Below are 19,777 nucleotides of genomic sequence, written 5' to 3'. Positions count from 1 at the left end.
AAACACCTCATCCCCAGGACCATCCCAGAGCCTGCAACCACAGCTACAGCCCTCAGCGCCCCCCACGCCCCAATCTCCTGCCCCAGCCCAGAGCTCTCTCTCATACTCGGAACCCCTCACCCCAAGCCCAGGGTCCGCACCCCTTCCTGCACCCTAATGCCCTGCCTCAACTCACAGCCCCCTCTCACACTCTGAAACCCTTGGCCCCAGACCAGAGCCCCCTCCTGCACCCCAAACCTCTCATCTCCAGCCCCACCCCAGAGCCTGCACCCCCACCAGAAGCCCCCTCCTGTGCCCCTCATTTCTGGCCCTACTCCACAGTCTGCACTCCCAGTTAGAGCCCACATCCCCTCCTGCACCCCAATTCTCTGCCCTAGCCTGGTGAAAGTGAGTGAGGGTGGGGGAAGTGAGCCACTGAGGGAGGGGGAATGTATTGAGCAGGGGGCACAGCCTCAGGGTGGGCCTAGGGTGTTTGGTTTTGTGCGATTAGAAAGTTGGCAATCGTAGGCACAACATGTTACTCGACAACCCTGACAGTTAACACATAGCCATAACAGGCTCTAAAGGGAATGGGTCCTCAGCTAGAAAGATGGGGCCATGATACAAGATTTTGAGAGTAGGAAATCTGTAAATCAGGAGGAAACTGGCAGCTCTTCAGCTTTTGTAGCAATACAAAACAAGAAATTGGTTTCCTAGTATTTATATCTTTTAAAACAATACTAGTAATGTTGGTTCACCTGAATTTTGTTATACCCAAAAGACCTATTTAGTTTCTTAGAGAGGGAGGCCATAGTGACTTTTCCTAAACAAGCATACCCATTTCTGCTGCACAGCTTCTCTCCTCATTCCATTTCTCATGGGCTAATGCCTCCCACCTGTGGAATTTGGAAGCAGCCCAATGTTGCTGGAGCCTCCAGGACTAAGCTCTGTCCTTCAACTTCAAGCCACCAGATTCTCTGCCTTTGGCAGTGGGACAAGCTGGTAGTTCAATTTCTCCCAACCATTGTGTTTCAAAGTCTTAAATTTCAACTATATAAAAGTGAATAAAAATAATCTTCCTCCCCACCCTGGTTTGGGTACATGGCAGTGTGGTGGTTTCAACCACCTGGATCTGCCACTGCAGTGCCTCCCTGTCAGACTCCTCTGTCCCCATTAAGGTATGGCAGAGCTGTCCTGCAAACACCTGGATTAAATCTGTGTTCCCTACATGAGGCAGCAGTCAGGCTCTACAGAGGGTGAATTATGGCTAAAAAGGCATATTTATTTCCTTCCATGCGTTTTTTCTTTGATGTGTGTGTGTGTACTCCAAAAGGAAGTACAAGCCTAACGTATAGTTTTACATGAAATGGCCTCAGTATTTGCATGAGCTAGCTTCCCAAGTCGACCAAAATAGATGAGCCCTCTGCAGAGTCACCTTCTGGATGCTAAAAAACAAAGCATGAAAAACCTGTTGATTATAAATGATGCCCACTTCAAAGGAGAAAAGACATATACCTCACCCATAAACTTAACATAATATTACTTATGTGTGGAGTTTGATGTGGATGTTTGTAAATCACTTAAAGCTGAAAAGCCTTTGGGTATGTTCTGTCTGTCAGTTATAGTCCATCCTTGGTTCTGAATATCAACAGATGCACTGAAGAGATCTTGACAGTTAAGAAATACTAGTGTAGGCCCAACCTGATAAAGCCTTAAATATACTGGTATCTGTAGAACCAAAATAGAGGACTGAGCGCTGTTTGGACTTTTCAGATATCAGTGTGTCTTTGCAAATATTTTAGTGTATCTATATTCTGCTTCTGCCAAGCAGCTGCTGCTACTACTACCACCATGCCACTGCAGAACTACCACACAATTAAATCCCAGCAGAATACCTGTGAATGGAAGAACTCTGCTAGAACAAAGTCTCATCTACTCTACTATACAAATTCTGCCCTCAAGTTACATTCCAGTTAGGCACAAGTGTAACTATATAAAAGTTATCATCCTTGAGGATCACAGAGGCAAAGGAATCAGCTAGAATACCTTCTTCACATCATCATGCAATATCTTACACGACAAAGGAATTTACGTGGAATAGGTCTAAACTTTAATGAAATTCCTGTTTTGTGATTAGAAAATAAATCAAGTGAAGACATTTTATATTCTTTATCTGGCAGAAGCAGTTGAAGAAGAAGTTTAAGCAAGTCTGGGCCCAGAACTGTAGAAGACACCTCCAATTCCAGGAATAACTAGGCTTCATGAGAACCCACCTCTCCCTCCAGCTGTGTGGGCTTGGAGAAAGGAAGAGAGAAACTGCAGGGAGGAGTCAGACAGACTTAAAGGCAGCTGCAGAAGCAGTTGAAGCAGGAGCTATAAGACAATAATGATAGACTGCTTTCTCCAGTTTTCACTCTGAATATTCTCATATTCCCTCTCCGATGCTGACTGGCTATTTGCTACAAACCCTCCTGTGTGCTCCCTCAGTCTCTTCACCACAACTCCATTCCATCTGCCTTCCATACTCCCCTCCTTCCTTCCTGCCTTACATCCTTACCCTCCTCTCTTATTGTGTTTGTCTTTTTAGCTATTCCCCTTACTAAACTGGAGCTACAAAATAAAAAACATTGTACCACCAACCTCCATCCCATTGCGCTAACACAACAATTGCAAAGCATTCTTTCATTCCTTTCCCCAACCTTTCATCTTCTTTGTCTATTTAGACTATAGCTTCTATTTGTACAATGCTCAGTGGTATCCTGTTCTCAGCTGGCTCCAAGGCACTGTTCTAATACAAATAAATACCACAGTGAAATAAATAACCTTGTGAAAGAATGAATGGCTTATTCAGTTTGTTCAATAATTGTTACAATTATACAGCTGTTTTGCTTATACCACAGGACTCAGTGGATAATTAGAGATCAAACTTAAAAAGGGAAAAATGAAATATTTGCTATCAAACCAATTACATTTTGGCAGGAAAGGTAGCTTTGAACCAATTTCACTTTCCTACCAACTACCTTTAGAAGGTTCACTCACTTCTAGAATCATATGCTTTCAAGTCAGAGCTATTCCCTTAACACAGAATTACAGGTGTTCTTAAAAATTGAAGAGAAACATACAAAGTTACCTTCTCTATTCCAGTTTCTCTTTCAAAATTAAAATATTGGCCTATGCAACTTCTAACATTCCTGACAACATAAAATTTCCTTTCTATATTATTATTTTTGTGGCTCTTAACTCTATTCAAGATCAGTGGTAAAGAGCCTGTTGCTGACATTCAACAAACAATCATTTTTGTAGTAGTTCTTGTTATTATGCACTATGAAAGATTCCATCTGTTCTCATAGAACTACCACAAACTCCCAGAAAAAAATATCCATAAAAAGGGTGCTACTGCAGACCCATGAAGTTCTGGATTCTTTCACTGTTTTTCCACTTACTGTTTATCTTCCCTATCTCCATCATCTTTTGCTTGTTCATTATTTTATCTATGCTCTTAATAGGTTTTTTAATTTCCCCTGTCCTCCGAATCTTATACGTTCATAAGAAAGAAGTATTTTCACCCTTCTCTCCACATCCAATTCTCCATGGTCATCATATTGTCTCTAAACAGATCCCTGTATTTTTGTTCCTGTCTTCTGTACAGGTCTATTGCAACTCCAGAGTTACTGTTCACAGCTATGAGAAATATGAGAGTGACAAAATCACCAAATCCATTCCTTTGCCAGTGTCCACCCCTCCTTACAATATACTTTCTACTGTTCGGGTTAGTTCAGTTTTACAAGTCTTGAGCAGTGCAGCTTTCACCACCTCCTTTTGAAAATTATTCCACAATTAAATTAATTAGGAAGTTTGTTTTTATTTCCACCACTCCTAATCGTAACTTTGTTTACAACCTTAAACAAGTCCTTTCCCTTTACCTATTTCAAATATTTGGCAAAGATAAAAACTAAGTGTATCTAATTTTCAATCAGTCCCTACAGCCTTTGTTTTTGTTGCTCTTCTATGGATTGCCTACAACTTTCTGCTAACGAGGTACCCAGAACAGCACATTCTATTATGTTCGTTTCTAAGCCATGTACAGAGAAACCCATGCCATTCTCCGTGACAAAATACCTCTGTACGTGCAATCAAAAGTTGTATTACCCTTTTTGCTACCATACTGCCTAGTTCCTAGTTCAAACTTAACTCACTGCCCATACTCCCACATCACTTTACTGTCCAACATATTCACCCTGTAAATATCTGTTTTGCATTATTCTTCCTCAGATATATTAGGATGCATTGCCTAGGATGAAGCTCAGCTAATAATTCCAACTTCCTATTTACTTTCTAGACTCCTGATCTTTAGGCCCTCATTCTTGATCATTAGGTCCTTTTTTTTGTGCTAAATACCAAGAACTTGCAGAAAACTTCACTGGAACTATATTTGTTTTTCCTTTGTGTTTATCAAGTCCCCCGCCTGTCCATCTGAAGTGCAGCTATGCTCTGAAACACTTTCACTTACTTTGCCTATAAAAAGGTGGTGTTACATCAGTTTCTAATTATCTAAACTTTCCTTCCTAATCAAGGGTTTTCAGGACCAATAATGATCTAATTCAATTGCCATCTGCTTCAGTATAACCTTACACACTCGTCAGATCTAAGTCACCCTGCTTTCCCACTTTTCTGACAAAATTTAAGTGTCCAGTCACTTCTCCCATGTATACAACTTATAAGAAGTCCTGTAGGTTATTTTCTTTTCTATTTATGCTTGCTGGTTAACATTTTGAGATATACTCATTCATTTCAGTGAGAGACCTAAATGTGTGAAAATACAATTTTATACATCAATCACTACTCTAGACCAATAGTATTAGGGTACACATTTTAAGAAAACAATATGAATCTTGATCATCAGAGAAGATCTAGAACTAGAGCAGTTACATGTGTCCTATCACAGCTGATTTTTCTCAAATCTTGGGAGAGTCTCATGTTTACATCTTTATCATACCCAATCTTGCACTTAAGAAATATTAGCTGCACCCTGGATCTCATTATTTAAATTGTCATTGTATTGTATTGCTAGACATCTACAGCTCAACCACTAGGACTCAAGGGAATTAGCAGTTTTGCCAGAAGTTCCAACAAACATACTTGAAAAAATTCATAGTTAAGATGTCCAACATAAAGCAGATAGAAAGAGATAATTAAACTCCCAAAATGCAAACAGGAAAAGGCCCAATGGATGAAAGGGCTGAAAATACATACATCTGACAATTTTCACTTTCTGAAAAATACTATCTCCATTATCAGGTTATAGCAGTCTCTCAGAGGTTCAGAGACTGTGGAATCCAGCCATCAAGGACACAAAGGTTATTTAATTTATGAGGATCATTCGTGATTGGGAAACCTTAACCAGAACAAAGTTTACATTACTCAAAGCATGCACTCTTCAGTGGCCTTAAAGAGACTGAAAAGACAGGACTGTCCGAAAACAAAGTGCACAAGGATCATGAACAAAGATGAAGAACTAAACTTTAACCATCAATGAAATGAGGTATTCATAGCAAAAATGAATAAAATATTCATGAGGGTGGGACCACATGGTAAGATGATGATTCAGAGGTAGAGGGAAGACAAAAGGTAAAATGCAGCTCTTTGATGAAGGACTGGAGCAAAAAGACAAGGCCCATTCTTAGTGCTGACAGTGGAAAGAAGGAAGAAAGATAAGGTGAAAAATAATGTATACCATCAACGTATTGTCAGGAGACTGCTAGATGGCTGGTTACTGAAGAGCTACTATTTCAACCAGACTCTGAATGAAGTCCTCTTCTAGTCAACAACCGTGAGTGGAAAACTTTTTTTTAAGCTAATGGGAGTGTGTCAGAAGCAGCACCATGACATTTACAAACATATAATCTGCTTCACTGCTACTGCCTATAGGCTGTGAGGCAGTGAAACTGATGAAATGATTGTAAATGCCACAGTGATGCTGCTTCAGAATCTAGGAGAAGCAGAAGAGATTCGACCCTGTTGGGGGTGGGCAAGATCAGGGAAGAGGAATCATCTCTTTCTACACTTCCTCTTACTACATTAATAATCCAGAGTCAGAAACTTTTGAAGTCCTCATCTTTTACATCAGGACACCAGTATTCTAAAGTTTTAAATCAGTTTTCTGATTAAGTACACCTCTACCCCAATGTAACGTGACCTGATAGAACACAAATTCAGATATAACGCGGTAAAGCAGTGCTCCGGGGGGCAAAACTGTGCACTCCAGTGGAGCAAAGCAAGTTCGATATAATGCGGTTTCACCTATAACACAGTAAGATTTTTTGGCTCCCGAGGACAGCGTTATATCGGGGTAGAGGTGTACTTATAACAAAGTACTTACAACAAAGTACAGCTGAGAAAGACGCTTGTACTTAAAAAACCAACAACAAAAATGAAAATGTTAAAACTGGGCACTGAAAAATCAAGTAGGAAGTTTGCCAGTAAATGTTTGTTTTTTCATCCAGTCATATCAGTTTCTGAGATTCATCTAACAGTTAGAATGGCAAGATAAGAGTGTATTTTAAAAGAATTTATAATTTTAAATAAATAGTGACACCTCCCTCCAACAAGAGTTTCCTCATTTTTGTCAGACTGGTTTATTGAGATGCAAGGAGAGGAGGAAAGTGGTGTGGCTGCTCAGTTTGGAAAATATGCATGTACATCTTAGAAAGTTTTCAGGTAAGCAGAGATTTATTTATTTTCAGCAGTATTTCTAAGTAATAGGTTCCATGGATCCATTATAATGCCTCCTCAACATACTTGCAATTTTGAATACTGCCTCCAATGCTACAAATATGCTGAGGTTCCACTGTAACAGATCTGTGGAATATATTAAGACACATTAGGTAAATAAAGTGCAGGTACTATAAACAAGGGAGAGATGGCTATATAGAAATACATTATTTTTCCATCTACATACGCAAGAACACAGTCTTTCCAAACAGGACTTAAACTGCCCTAACACAAAATTGTACCTGTCCTGCAGCTGATTCGCAATTTGCAGTCTTATAATTCTGAACTAAGACAGGTTCTACGTGACCATTCAGAAACTGTTGAAAAGCATGCAAATTCAAGTCTAGGAAACAGGTGTTAAGGATTGCTCCCATGATGATGCATGCAATCACTGTAATTATCCCATCTCTGATGAAATCAAGTTCAAAATAAAAAATTTCAAACTTGAATGTATCACCGTTCTCTTTTGCTTTTCCTTTTTATGTAATGGCTTAAGTATGACATCTTCACATTCCATCACTGTTAATGTATCAAAATTATACTCTTTATTGCAGAAATAAAATTTACATTTCTGTCTAAAACTGACTAAGAGCATTATTTCTATTCTACAAACAGTACTGTTTCTGCACATTGTCTATCAAGACCCAATAAGAGTAGATCACTGAGGAAAATAGTGGGAGCAAAGCAGCATGTACTTCCATTTTCATTCCAATCCACTGTAGACAATTTTTAAATGATTTGTTTTCTTGCAGTTTTTATCATATTATTAATTACCTGGTATCCAAACATCTAAATAACCCTTTTTTCTGTTTTGTTATACACGTAACTGATATGTTATAGAAACCCTTCAAAAATTTATAAGCTAGTCAATGAATATTAGACCATTTTTTCCAGTAATTAGCTACTATTTTGCAGTGCTAAAATATGAAAAATGAACTCTTATTTCCTACCACCACTAGGAAGTACTATAAAGAATTTGTAGGGAATTATTTGGCAGTGTTTTCACACTATTTTGTTTAATTTGAGCTTTAAATTTCGTTCCAATATTCCTTAAGGAAACTTGAGGAAATCCCATTTTTATTTGTCTATAGGTCAAATTTAGTCCTTCTGCCCAAGGAGGACTGATGGATCACATTCTGAGCCTAAAATGAAGCTCTTTAATGGGAAGTGCTGGGAGAGAAAGCTAGGGAATAACTGTTCCTCCAAACTGCCCTCCACAAGCTGAGTATGATACCCTTTACAGCAATGGAAGCTTCTGACAGCATGAAAGTGAGATGCCAATAAATGAATCTGTGCACTGTAAGATATGTGAATTGTACTATGTTCTGGTACAGATGAAGCAAAGGACAAAAAAAAAGGATCAAAGCACAAAAAAGCCACAAGAAAGAGTTGCCAAAATTGTGTGGCCAGTGATTGACTCCACTGTTTTCTGTCCATTGAGATAGGAAGATATGCCACAAGATCCAAATCAGCATATGAGAGCACGAAGAATAATTTAGTATGCAGACTTTCAAGCCAGTCACATCTTATTTTTCCAAGATCCCTCTTCCAAACATAACATCAATGAGAGGACAAAATGCACAAGAGAATGCATTCCACATGCTAGAAGTTACAGCTGACTTACTCCATTGTTACATGGAGGCTTATTAGTTTCAAAGAAGGCCATTCACTTGTTCTTCAAAGGAAGGAAAGAAAAATAAAATACTAACTACAGGTGGGCTCACTTCTAGTTTGGGGGCACATGAGTTTGACAGATTAGAGTAACACAAATTATACTAACACACATCTAGCCAAATGAAAGAGGCTTTTCCTCCAGAGAAGAGGAGGAAAATAATGAAAAACAATTCCTCTCTACCGCAGAACAGTTTACATTTTAATTTTACAGTTCAAATAGGTAGCAACATAATTTACTAGCCCAAGAGCATAGCCACGCATGACTCAATCTCACTGTTCTAGTTACATTGAATAACTACCTCCTGATCAGCTTGGTTCTGGGAATCCCCTTTGTTTATGCTTGCATCCCGGGTCCAACGAGGAGGTTTCCAGGTTCTTTCTTGTGTTCCTCTGTTGTAGTAGTAACAACGTCCTGTGGTATCTTTATGTGTTTCCCATTCTCCATTAATCTGAATTGCGGAACTTGTAGGTAAAGGTGGAAGTGCAGACTGAGATATTTTCAGTTCTTGTAAATTAGCATAAACTGGTGAATCCGGCCTGCCTTGGCTTGGAGGAGTAGTTGGCTATTGTGAGAGAAGAAATTAAGTATTACTTAAACTGCAAGTGCATTTTTAATTTTTTCCTTTAATAAAAAAATTGATTATAGCAGTATAATAGGAAATATAATTTATATAATCAAAAATGAAGTCTTACTTTTATACAGAGAGATCTTTTATAAAACTAAAACAGTCAAATCAAAGTCAAACAAAAACAAATCTATTTTTTGACCCGTAACCACAAGGGTTATTTCACAAACTGTATTTATAGTTTATTAAAAATCTTTAAACATTCCTGCAAATGGCATCTTTTAATGATCTCATATGACAGACTTGTGAAAAGATAAAGCAATATTCAATAACTGGAAGATTTCACTAGGTTTTGTTTCAAGACATGAAATATGGATGTTTCCTCTCCTCCCCAAACCTGAATGTGTGTGGAGCGAAAGGAGGGGGAAAAGCACTGTTTTATACCTCTCATCCTCTATCTTGAAAGTGAGCTCTAACAGGCAGGGCAGTCTAAAGTAATGAGTACAGTATTGGACTAAAGAACTTGGGAATTTCACTTGAACCTTTCCTCTGTAATTTTTTCCAAATCAACAGTCACAGAACTGAGCTAATCAATCTATTTTAAATTGATTTAAGATATTATTTAGTACAAACAAAATATTTTGCATACCACAGTAATTTAGCAATGTCAACAAAAGGAATAACTTTTACCTGTTTAATCTGTAATGTGGAACTGAAAATACGTAGTCAGATAAAGTTTAGTCCTAAATACAAGAAGCAGAACCACAACCAACATCTGCAGAAGAATGTAATACTACTAGCAGCAATGGTACATAAATGCAATTTTCTGCTAGGATGGTGAGCTCAGGTAGAGAACATCCTCAACCATTTACTCACAGGAAAAACTATTGGAAATTCAGACAGAGAATTACGAACCACAAAGCTACTTACAGGGGAAAAACTGTCTTTTTATTTTTAAAATATATATATAACACCACACCATAGTATGTTATCACCATATGACAGGATAGATAAAAAAAATTTCCATTGGATTTTATTTATTTAAAGTATGTTTCTTTTTAAAAATAAACCTGTTTAAAATGAAATCTTACTGCAATACAAAATGTTATGTCTAAATTTATCAGAATCTCTTAAAACATTTTAAAAATAAATATGCTTAATCCATGAACCTCTATCAAAAACTGAGTTAAAGGCAACTTTTCCATACAAAGAAAGAATTAGAGGGAACAAATCTAACTTTTGAGGTCAATAAGTCATATACTACATCAAAGGTATAATCCTGTGAGGGATCCAGGGGCTGTGCTACAGGGTGCAAGAGACTAGCAAAGTCATCACAGGCACTGGGACCCAGCCTCGGACTTTAGGAGATACCATCATGGATCCCATCAGGATCATTCACTGACCACCTGGGTGGTCTCATACTCACATACTCCTATTTTATAGCTTCTCCCTACCTAAGTTCTGATTAGCTCGATTCTCAAAATGATAAATGCTTATGACTCTACCCACTATGGAAACTTACTCTTCAGCTCATGGAAAAACACTCATTTACCCAGTAACTACCAGCCCTTGCTTCTGGATTGTTCTGGGTACTTCAAGTAAATGGCCTTGCTCTGCCTCCTTCCATGTACACACACAGATACAAACTTAACAGAAATCCATTAATTTTGCAACTGCCTCCCTCCATCTCTAAACAAATAAAATACTGCAGTGCACAAGGCATGTGGGTTACACAAGCAGAAGTCCTGGATTGTTATTAGTCCTTTTGTTTTCTTGGGGGTAGGGATGGGGGAGTTATTTAACAAGGGAGAAGGAGCACAACCAGAAAAGGAGTAACACTGGTGTCAAAGCAGGACACTGTGTGAAGAACGGATGACATTCATTTGAGTGCAGCCTCTAGTGTTGATTTCAACACATGGGAACAGAAGGAAAAAACTGCCCTGACTGCAGGTTATAAAAAAAGACCCTATTTGGGAATATTTTTACTTATTTTCCAGAATTTTGTGAACCTCCGGATAAGAAAGGAACACATGCAAAATGAAACAGTGCAACACAAAGATGAAAGGCCTGGTTATCAGAATGAAAGATTATGAAAAATGCTCCCCAAAAGGAAATGATTGCTTCAAACACATCCGTATCATCATCTTCAACCTGGATTAGCTGATAAGAATGGTGCAAAAATAAATTTATTAGACTGCCTACCATTTCTTACTATGCTAGGAAATGAAAACAGATTACTGTCATAAATTGGTGTTTTGGGTAGATTTAAGAATTTTAAAATGTTTGCATTCAAAATATAGCTGGTATGTTATTTTGAAGTGCATGTATTTATCAATTATATTTTTACTGTTACTGATACACTTCTGAAGTGATTTTTATTGCTGCATATAAGCAAATTTCGAAGGTAAATATTTCCAGTTTAAAAGTAAAGTTTCATTAGTCATTTATGAATTTTAACATTTAAAAAATGTTTTTTCTCAAACAGTTTGGTATGTTGCTAGAAATAAAAAGTTTAAAAAGATTTAGATCGGGATGGCCAACCTGAGCCTGAGAAAGAGCCAGAATTTTCTAATGTACATTGCCAAAGAGCCACAGTAATATGTCCGCAGCCCCCTATCAGCTCCCCCACCCTGCTCCCAGCGCCTCCCACCCACTGACAGCCCCACTTATCAGAACTTCTCCCTCCCTCCCCATCAGCTGTTTCGTGGCACGCAGGAGGCTCTGGACGGGAGGTGGGAGATGTGAGGGCACAACAGGCTCAGGGGAGGGCATAGGAAGGGGTGGAGTGGGGGGTAGGGCCTGTGGCAGAGCCATGAACACCCCCGGCACATTGGAAAGTTGGCACCTGTAGCTCCAGCCCCGGAGTCGGTGCCTATACAAGGAGCCGCATATTAACTTCTAAAGAGCTGCATGTGGCTCTGGAGCCACAGGTTGGTCACCCCTGATTTAGATAATCCTAGTGATCTATTAAATAATTATTCTCCCTAACAATGTGGGTTTAGTATAAGCAGAAGTACAAGCACCTTCACAAGGAGGAACCTTTCATTTACAGATTTTTTTTTTAAATCAATGTATTGAATAGTACTCAGTGAGTATGAGTGACTTTTCTTAACCACTTTATAATTCAGTGTCTAAGCTGGACCCTGAAACAAACATCCAACATCTGCAATGTCTACAACTTCAGAGTTATCTGCTTGTACTACCATCAACTAAACAGTCTTTTTTTGAGCAAGTTACTTGTATGTCTTTCTTCATTATCTAGTAAAACCATGAATCAGGACCAGCAAATTCCAGGAAGACTCCATAGATAAAAAGATAGCGGAATTCATTTATAAAACAAATTCTCCCTTTTGTCTTGTTCAGAACAAACATTTCATTGACATGGTTCAATCATTATGACCAGGCTACATGCTACCTCGCAGAGCAGACATTGCCAGAACATTGCTGGATACACTGTACCAGAAGGAAAATTGAACAGTGTGCAAAAAACGTTGATGGGAAATTCGTTAATCTGAGTCTTGATGGGTGGAGCAATGTACAAAATTATCCAATAATGTATGATTGTGTGACATCAGCTAATGGAACTGTCTATCTTATAGAAACAATTGATACATCAGGAAATGCCCGTACAGCAGAATAATTAGAAGTAGCAGCAGTAAAAGCCATAGCAAATTGTGAATAAAAACCGAAGTGTCGAGTGTGGAGCTTTGTCAAAGACAATGCCACAAATGTAACAAAAATTAAAAGAAATTTAGAAGATATTAAAGTAACCTGAAACTTAAAACAGATGGGTGCAGTGCTCATCTGATTCCTCTTTTAGCAAAGACTTAACTCCAGGAATAAAGGAAAAAGCTGAAATTGGAAAATACTTCCATAAGAACTGCATTGCTTCAGTTTCACTGAAGAGAGCAGGACGCTCCAAACTAATTCTACCCCAAGATGTAGGATGGAATTAAGTGGTTGACTGCTTTGACCCATTTATCAAGAACTGGCCTATTCTGATTACTATTTTCTGAAGAAAACCATGACAAAAACACATGGACCTAAAAAGCCAAAGTAGTCAACAATGGACTACAGAGAAATGTAGAAGATCTGCTGAATATATTGAAACCTATGTCCATAGCTCTGGACAAACTCCAGAAAGACTGTTGCTCTGTTTCTGATGTTGTTGAAATTTGGATAGAACTTCGAGACACTGAAGAAAAAAATACCCAACAACAAAGTTAAACTGCAGGCAGTAAGTAAAGAAGCAGATGGATCCAGCTCTTATTCCACCTCATTTTCTTGCCAATATTCTCAACCCAAAGTACCAACGGGTAGATGCCTAACTGCTGAACAAGATGCTAATGCTATGACATGGGCATCTAATAATCACCAATCAATCATGCCAACCATAAATTTCAGGACTGAAGGTGAACCATTCAAGCAGTATGAAGAATATTTTCGTCATTTGGAATAATTCATTCAAAACTGAAAAGGCGACTAGAAGCTGAAAAACACAAGAAAGCTTTGTCTCTCTCTTCCAGTCTATGAATAAAACCAAGAAAGAAGGGGATGTGAGCTACTTATTTTAGTAGTTTGAAGGACAGCCTTTAGTAATCTAGGCAATTGTCTCATTTTCAAGAGACTTAGGCCAGTAGAAACTTAAGATCTAGTCACTTTCATTGAGGCATTTTTGAAAATTGTCTCAAGTTGACCAGAAATAATCAGTTCAATTCCCTGACTACAGGTAATTCCTCTGTTCCTTCAATAAATCATTTCATTGTAAATGCAAAACATGTTTTGGTAAGAGAAGTTTATGTATCCAAAACATTAAGATTGTTTTGTTTAATAAAAATAAATGTTATATGCTATTGTGTGTGTAATTAAATTCCAGTTACCATTCTAATGCAGCTTGACACGTCATGAACACAAAGTTAATTTTCCAGTAAACAGGCAATATATTGTTCACCATTTTCTAACATCCTAAAACTGTACAAGTAATAAGAATCTGAAGATATTAAGTTATATAATTGCTTAAATAAATGTACTAAATCTAGTGACAGACCAATTAGTTGTAAATCAACATGTTTTAATAGTTATATCAACTAGTAAGAACGCACCTTTTTTTTTACAAAATAACTGAAGTTCAAATGGAAAAATTAATTTAAACCAGGATTTAAAATAATTGATTTAAAAGTCAATCCACACTGCCATATAAATTCAATGGCAAAAACTATGTTAATGAAAAGTTAAGGCTGCATGGGGGTATGTCGTCCCCTTGCAGGATGCCGAGTTTAGCAAAACCTCAAAATTGTGAAAACCAGGAAATGCAGTTAAGGTTGCCCATGCAATCTTTAATTCGGTTCTCTCTTGCAGTGCCCCATTACATGCTGTTAACACATACAACTTTACTCTGCCAATCCCACAGTTGCTGAAATGTACAAGACCTTCACCTCCTTTCACAACCCATTCACTTTTATACATAAGATTCCATTTAACCAGGGGTGAGCCGGAGCCGGTTCGCACAAACCGGTTTTAGAATCGCTTGTTAACTGGCTTCCCTGCGAGGGAAGCTTTGATGGGCAATGGCGGGGAAGTGTGTAATTCCTCCTCCCGGCTGCCGGGAGGCGCTGTGCTGCGCTGCAGGAGCCATGTGGGCTGCCTCCTGGCCCTATTGCTGCTGCTCCTCCTCAGACTTCTGGCCCTGGGGCTCCGGCTGCTACCTGGTGGGTCCCCGGCTGCATCCTGCTGCTCGGGCTGCTCCAAGCCGCTCTCTCCATGAGTACCTGCCATCCTGCCCGTAACCAGACCTGCAGCCCCTGCCCTGCCTGCACCAGCCCCACACCACGCTGCCTGCAGCCAGCCCTTGCCCTGCCCACAGCCAGCCCCTGCCCTGCCCGCACCGCCTGCCCGCAGCCGGCCCCTGCCCTGCCCGCACCGCCTGCCCGCAGCCGGCCCCTGCCCTGCCCGCACCGCCTGCCCGCAGCCGGCCCCTGCCCACAGCCAGCCCGCCGCACCCCCTGCCCACAGCCAGCCCGCCGCACCCCCTGCCCACAGCCAGCCCCTGTCGCAGCCAGCCCTTGTCACACTCCCTACCTCCAGCTAGCCCTGCCCCACGCCCCTGTCTACAGCCAGCCCCATGTCCACTAGTGCCCTGCAGTTCTCAGGGCAGTAACCCTGCACACCTGCTTCAATGAGGGGGGGCAGGGAGCAGCTGGGACCCACACATGTGCACACCCTAGGGTAACCAGACAGCAAGTGTGAAAAATCGGGACAGAGGGTGAGGGGTAATAGAAACCTATATAAGAAAAAGACCCCAAAATTGAGACTGTCCCTATAAAATTGGGACATCTGGTCACCCTAGCACACCCCAAGGGAGTGGCAGGGACCCATACATGTAAAACGGAGCTCATTTCTAGTTCAGGCCCATCTTTTTAAAAAAGAACTTTAGGTAGAGGTAACATACGTCTGTATTTTCCCAGAGATGTCAGGCTTTTTAGTTCTTAAATCGCTGTCCAGGCCGAATTTTTAAAATTTAAAAATTCCTCCCAGGAAAATACAGACATATGGTAACCCTATTGGTACACAAAATACATAACTGTGGCACATCCCTTAAATCAGAACTTTTTACAGGGAACCGGTTGTTAAGATTTTAGCAGCTCATCACTACATCTAATGTTATTAAAGGCAAAAGAGGGGGCATGGGGGGGAGGGAAGGGTGCCCACACCACCTTTCCTCTATTCCCCTGGGTCAGGCACTAGCTGATGGAATCATTCACATACACTCCAGTATGCATCCTTTCTATTGCAAAACTGTGTAGATTACATGGGTAGCAGGTCTTGTCCACAGTAAGGAGGAATAAGATAGCCATCATTAAAACATTAGAATCCTAAATTAAAGCGCAGATTGAGATGGTATCCTTGAGTAAATGTAAGGGAGGTGTTAGAGGCTGTGAAGTGGTTCTTAAACTCTACACGTGTGGTATTCCTTTCTATGTCAGTATATGGAACCTCCTGGATTTTATAGTGCCAAGAATCAATGAGAGTATGGGCTATGTGCCTATTGAGGCATTACTCTAAGATGGCAGAGGGGAGGTAGCACGGGAATTTTTTTTTTCTTTTTCTGTCTTTCAATAGTGTTAGATGGAATTCTGTGGTGAGAGTGAATGGGGGTTAAAAAAGGAAGTGAAAAGCTGGTACATTTCTGCAACTGTGGGGTTGGCAGAATAAAGATGTGTGTGTTAACAGGACCTATTGGGGCATTGCTCAAGGAGGGTAAAGCTAAGGGTGCATGGGCAACCTTACCTGTGCATTTCCTGATATACAGAAGTTTGTATTTTGCTCAAATCAATGTTCTGCACTAACTATTCTGCTGCATTCACAGTAAGCCTCGCCACATATTAAAAATCTCATTATATTAAGTGACCTTTTAGAAGCAGCGTTTACATTTTTATTGCACAGTGGTAAAAGGTTTGGACCAGAAACATCACTGGCAGGGTGTTCACAAGGGCAATGGCGTCAGCACATTCTCTTGAATTTCCCAGGCAAACATAACATGTCTCTATAGAAAGCTTCATGTTCCCCCCACTCCCCTTTATGGGTGAATGTGCACTAATCCTCCCAGACTGCACATCTATGCAAAGGAAGAAGTGAACTTGTTTTTAATTTGGCATCCACAAAAACTTAATGAGTGTCATGCACTTAGATAATAAACAACTATTTGAGACCATTTTGACCTGCACCACAGCAACAGCTGGATCTCTAGCTCTGCCCTTTGTGGAGCTAAAAGCCCCCCTCGCCCCCCCGATCTGGGGCCACACATGAGGGGAAAATGTAGAGCTCCCAAACTCTCTGCTACTCAAACCCATGTCCCTTCTCCCAGTATTCCACCCCTCACTTGATCACCTGAGCCAGGCATCTCTCCCCTCACTTCCCACCCACTCCCATTTATCCCGCTCATTACTCTCTTGAAGCCCCAAACCCCTCTATTGCCCCATCCTTCACCCCTCAATTACCTGTACTCTTGCAGGCAACATTCACATGATTATTTCCCCCCAAATACTTTGATTATGTTTCCCCCAAACTAGAATCGCCACCCATGACTCAAATTGTTTTAACCTCCAAACACTCAGTCCAAAACTCCTTCTGTCTCGGGGCTTGTCTACACCACACAGCTTTTAGCAACAAGGCTGTGTCGACACAGCCTTGTCACTAGAAGTCAGCATATGTAAACGCTCTTTGTTGGCACTTTTGCGGACAAAATACTTCCAACCCCACTAGCGGCGTAAGCTTTGTCAGCAGAAGAGTGCTCCTGTCAACAAAGCCGCAATCACACTGCCACTTGGGTTGGCAAAACTTTTGTCGACAACTTCACAGTGTAAACATACCCTCAAGTGCAGGCTTGTGATTAAACTATCCTTAGTTATGTTAATCAAATGGTGAGTTCCCAGTCATTAAGAGGTCTGTGATTCATTTAGTCATCAGGATCTCAGTTTAACAGTACAAGGCAGCAGAAGGGAACAGTTTTGGGAGGGCAGTAACTTGGGGACCCGTTGGTAAAAGAACCCCAAATTTGGATTACTAATGCTACCCCGCATGCCCATAAGGCAATCTAACTGTTCAGATTTTAGGGCACTTACAAGAGTTGAGCTTTAAAGCACATAAAATGGCAAGAAGAGAAACCTCGACCCTGTTTTTCTGTATTGCACACGCACAGTATAAAAATGTACATTTTCTTAAGTAGAAGAAAGAATGTGGATCCCCCAAAGGCTGAGTAGATACCATGCACTCTCTTAGGTAAAACTTGACAGACTGACTATTCTGACTCACATCACATCAATAGTTTGATCTCTAACGTGACGCAAAAATCTAGGAACTTTTTTTTTAATTGCTATTTTTCCTCCTTGGCTTACATCTCTGGAACCCTTGGCTCAAATTACTCCAAATTTGGTCAGTAACACCCTATCTTGCACCCTGCTGATGCACACCAAATTCCAAAAGTATCTGACTAAACATGTCCATTAAGATTGAACTTTAAATCTGCTAAAACCGATGTCATGACGCAACCTTAACTATATGGTGCTGCTGTACCATTATAATACCTAGAATATGATACTAGTATGTCATTTTTCAGAACTGAGGTGATTATACTAGCAACCTATTATTGACTCATGCTGTACAGAAGATCCTGTTAATGCAGAATCTATATCCCTGTGCCTGGGATTAGTACTGTCATAGGGTTTTCTTCTTCATAGCTCCTAAATAAATAATATTCTGTATTTTTCCCTTCAGTCTTCTACTTAGTTTTAAACTGAAATTTTCATCTCTGGAGGCAAAAATATCATCTTTTTTTGCTGCATCTTTTCAAAGCAGAAAAAAAATCTGTTTCAACATAAGAAAGAGCTTGCATTATACAATTATAATCAAAACCAACACTGATAATCTAGACTACACCTGGTCATAAATACATGGTTTTGCTTACATGAGGAAGCATATTTTGGTTTATACCACACAGTCAAATAGAAGCCACAAGTGGCCTACACCCATAACCAAAAGGGGAAATAGCTATAAGAGGAACAGATTTCCTGATTTACAACAAATATACTTAATAGGAACACAGAAAAGTTGGTCAAAAAAGTGGAAACTTTCATTGCTGGAAAACCAGTGAAATAAATAACATTTTCCACCATATGTATGACAAGTTTTCGTGTTCCTACCAAGTTTTATTATGGCATATGATAGTTTAAAAGGTTAAAAAACAAAACAAAACAAAACTATGTTAGCCTGTCAAATAAAAACCTCAAATCTCATGCTGGAAGGAAAAAAGCTTCTCTACTCCAGAAACAGCACATCTGGTTCCCCACTTCCCATCCCATGGATGGCTATCTTGGAATGCAGAAGGAACTGGTCCTTGTGTATATGATTAGTATATCCAGCTGGTTTAGCTTCCTTGTGCTTACAATATTAAATTTATACTTCACTCTCACTTTTAAAATTCTGAACTCCACATCACCGCATTCATTTCAAATCTTGTTTATGCCCCCCCACCCCAGTCTCCTTAATTTCAGTAATGCAGCCTCCATACCCCATCTGCTTGCTTCTCCCACTCCTGTCTCTGCCATCTTCCATGTCAGCTTCTATGCATGCATGTAACCACCCCAATACCAGCATCCCATCCCTCCATCCTCTCCTCATTCAAGTCCCCTCATAAAGACTCACTACTTCTTAAGCATGAACCTGTCGGACAACTTTTCACCACAAGAGATTAGTAAAGTTAGAACAGAAAAAAATCTAAATTATTCCCTTCTTCAAGGTCTTCTCTTTTGTAAACTCTTCAAGGCTGATAATTGTGCATTGTACAGCACTGAGGCCATTCCTGTAACTTAAAATATAAGAGGTTACTTACCTGTAACTGGAGGTTCAAGATGTGTGGTCCCTATCTGTATTCCACACGTGTGCTCAGGCGCACCATGCACCTGAGTACAGAAGGGTTTCCAAATAGTGTCCGCTGACCCACACATGTGTAGTGCATTTCCTCATGCTCTTGACAGAGGGCATAAGGGGCAGTGCAGGTCGACGCCACTCCAGTTTCCCCTCTTACTGTTGTGCAATTGAGTTCAAAGAAGAAGGGAAGGAGGGCAGGTTGTGGAATACAAATAGAGACCATACATCTCAAAGAACCTCCAGTTACAGGTAAGTAAGGTCCTCTTCTTCGAGTGATGGTCCCTATGTGTATTCCACATGTGGGTGACTTTTGAGCAGTAATCAATGCAGAGGTGGATGTGAGGATGCTAACAGCAGAGCCA

The 19,777-nt window shown here is 40.0% G+C and overlaps 1 protein-coding gene across 10 annotated transcripts in view; it reads right to left on the bottom strand.

Annotated features, from left to right (window-relative positions):
- Positions 1-19,777, bottom strand: part of ARHGAP12 (Rho GTPase activating protein 12) — a 166,519-nt gene that overhangs the window by 75,617 nt on the left and 71,125 nt on the right. For all 10 annotated transcript variants that reach the window (XM_050939052.1, XM_050939053.1, XM_050939054.1 and 7 more), the window contains exon 3: positions 8,724-8,987. In XM_050939052.1, coding sequence (XP_050795009.1) covers positions 8,724-8,987 — 264 coding nt within the window. The remainder of the gene's footprint in view (positions 1-8,723; positions 8,988-19,777) is intronic.

Source organism: Gopherus flavomarginatus, chromosome 2 (assembly GCF_025201925.1).
Source record: "Gopherus flavomarginatus isolate rGopFla2 chromosome 2, rGopFla2.mat.asm, whole genome shotgun sequence".
Lineage (NCBI taxonomy): Eukaryota > Metazoa > Chordata > Testudines > Testudinidae > Gopherus > Gopherus flavomarginatus.
This window is presented reverse-complemented; position numbering and strand designations above follow the sequence as displayed.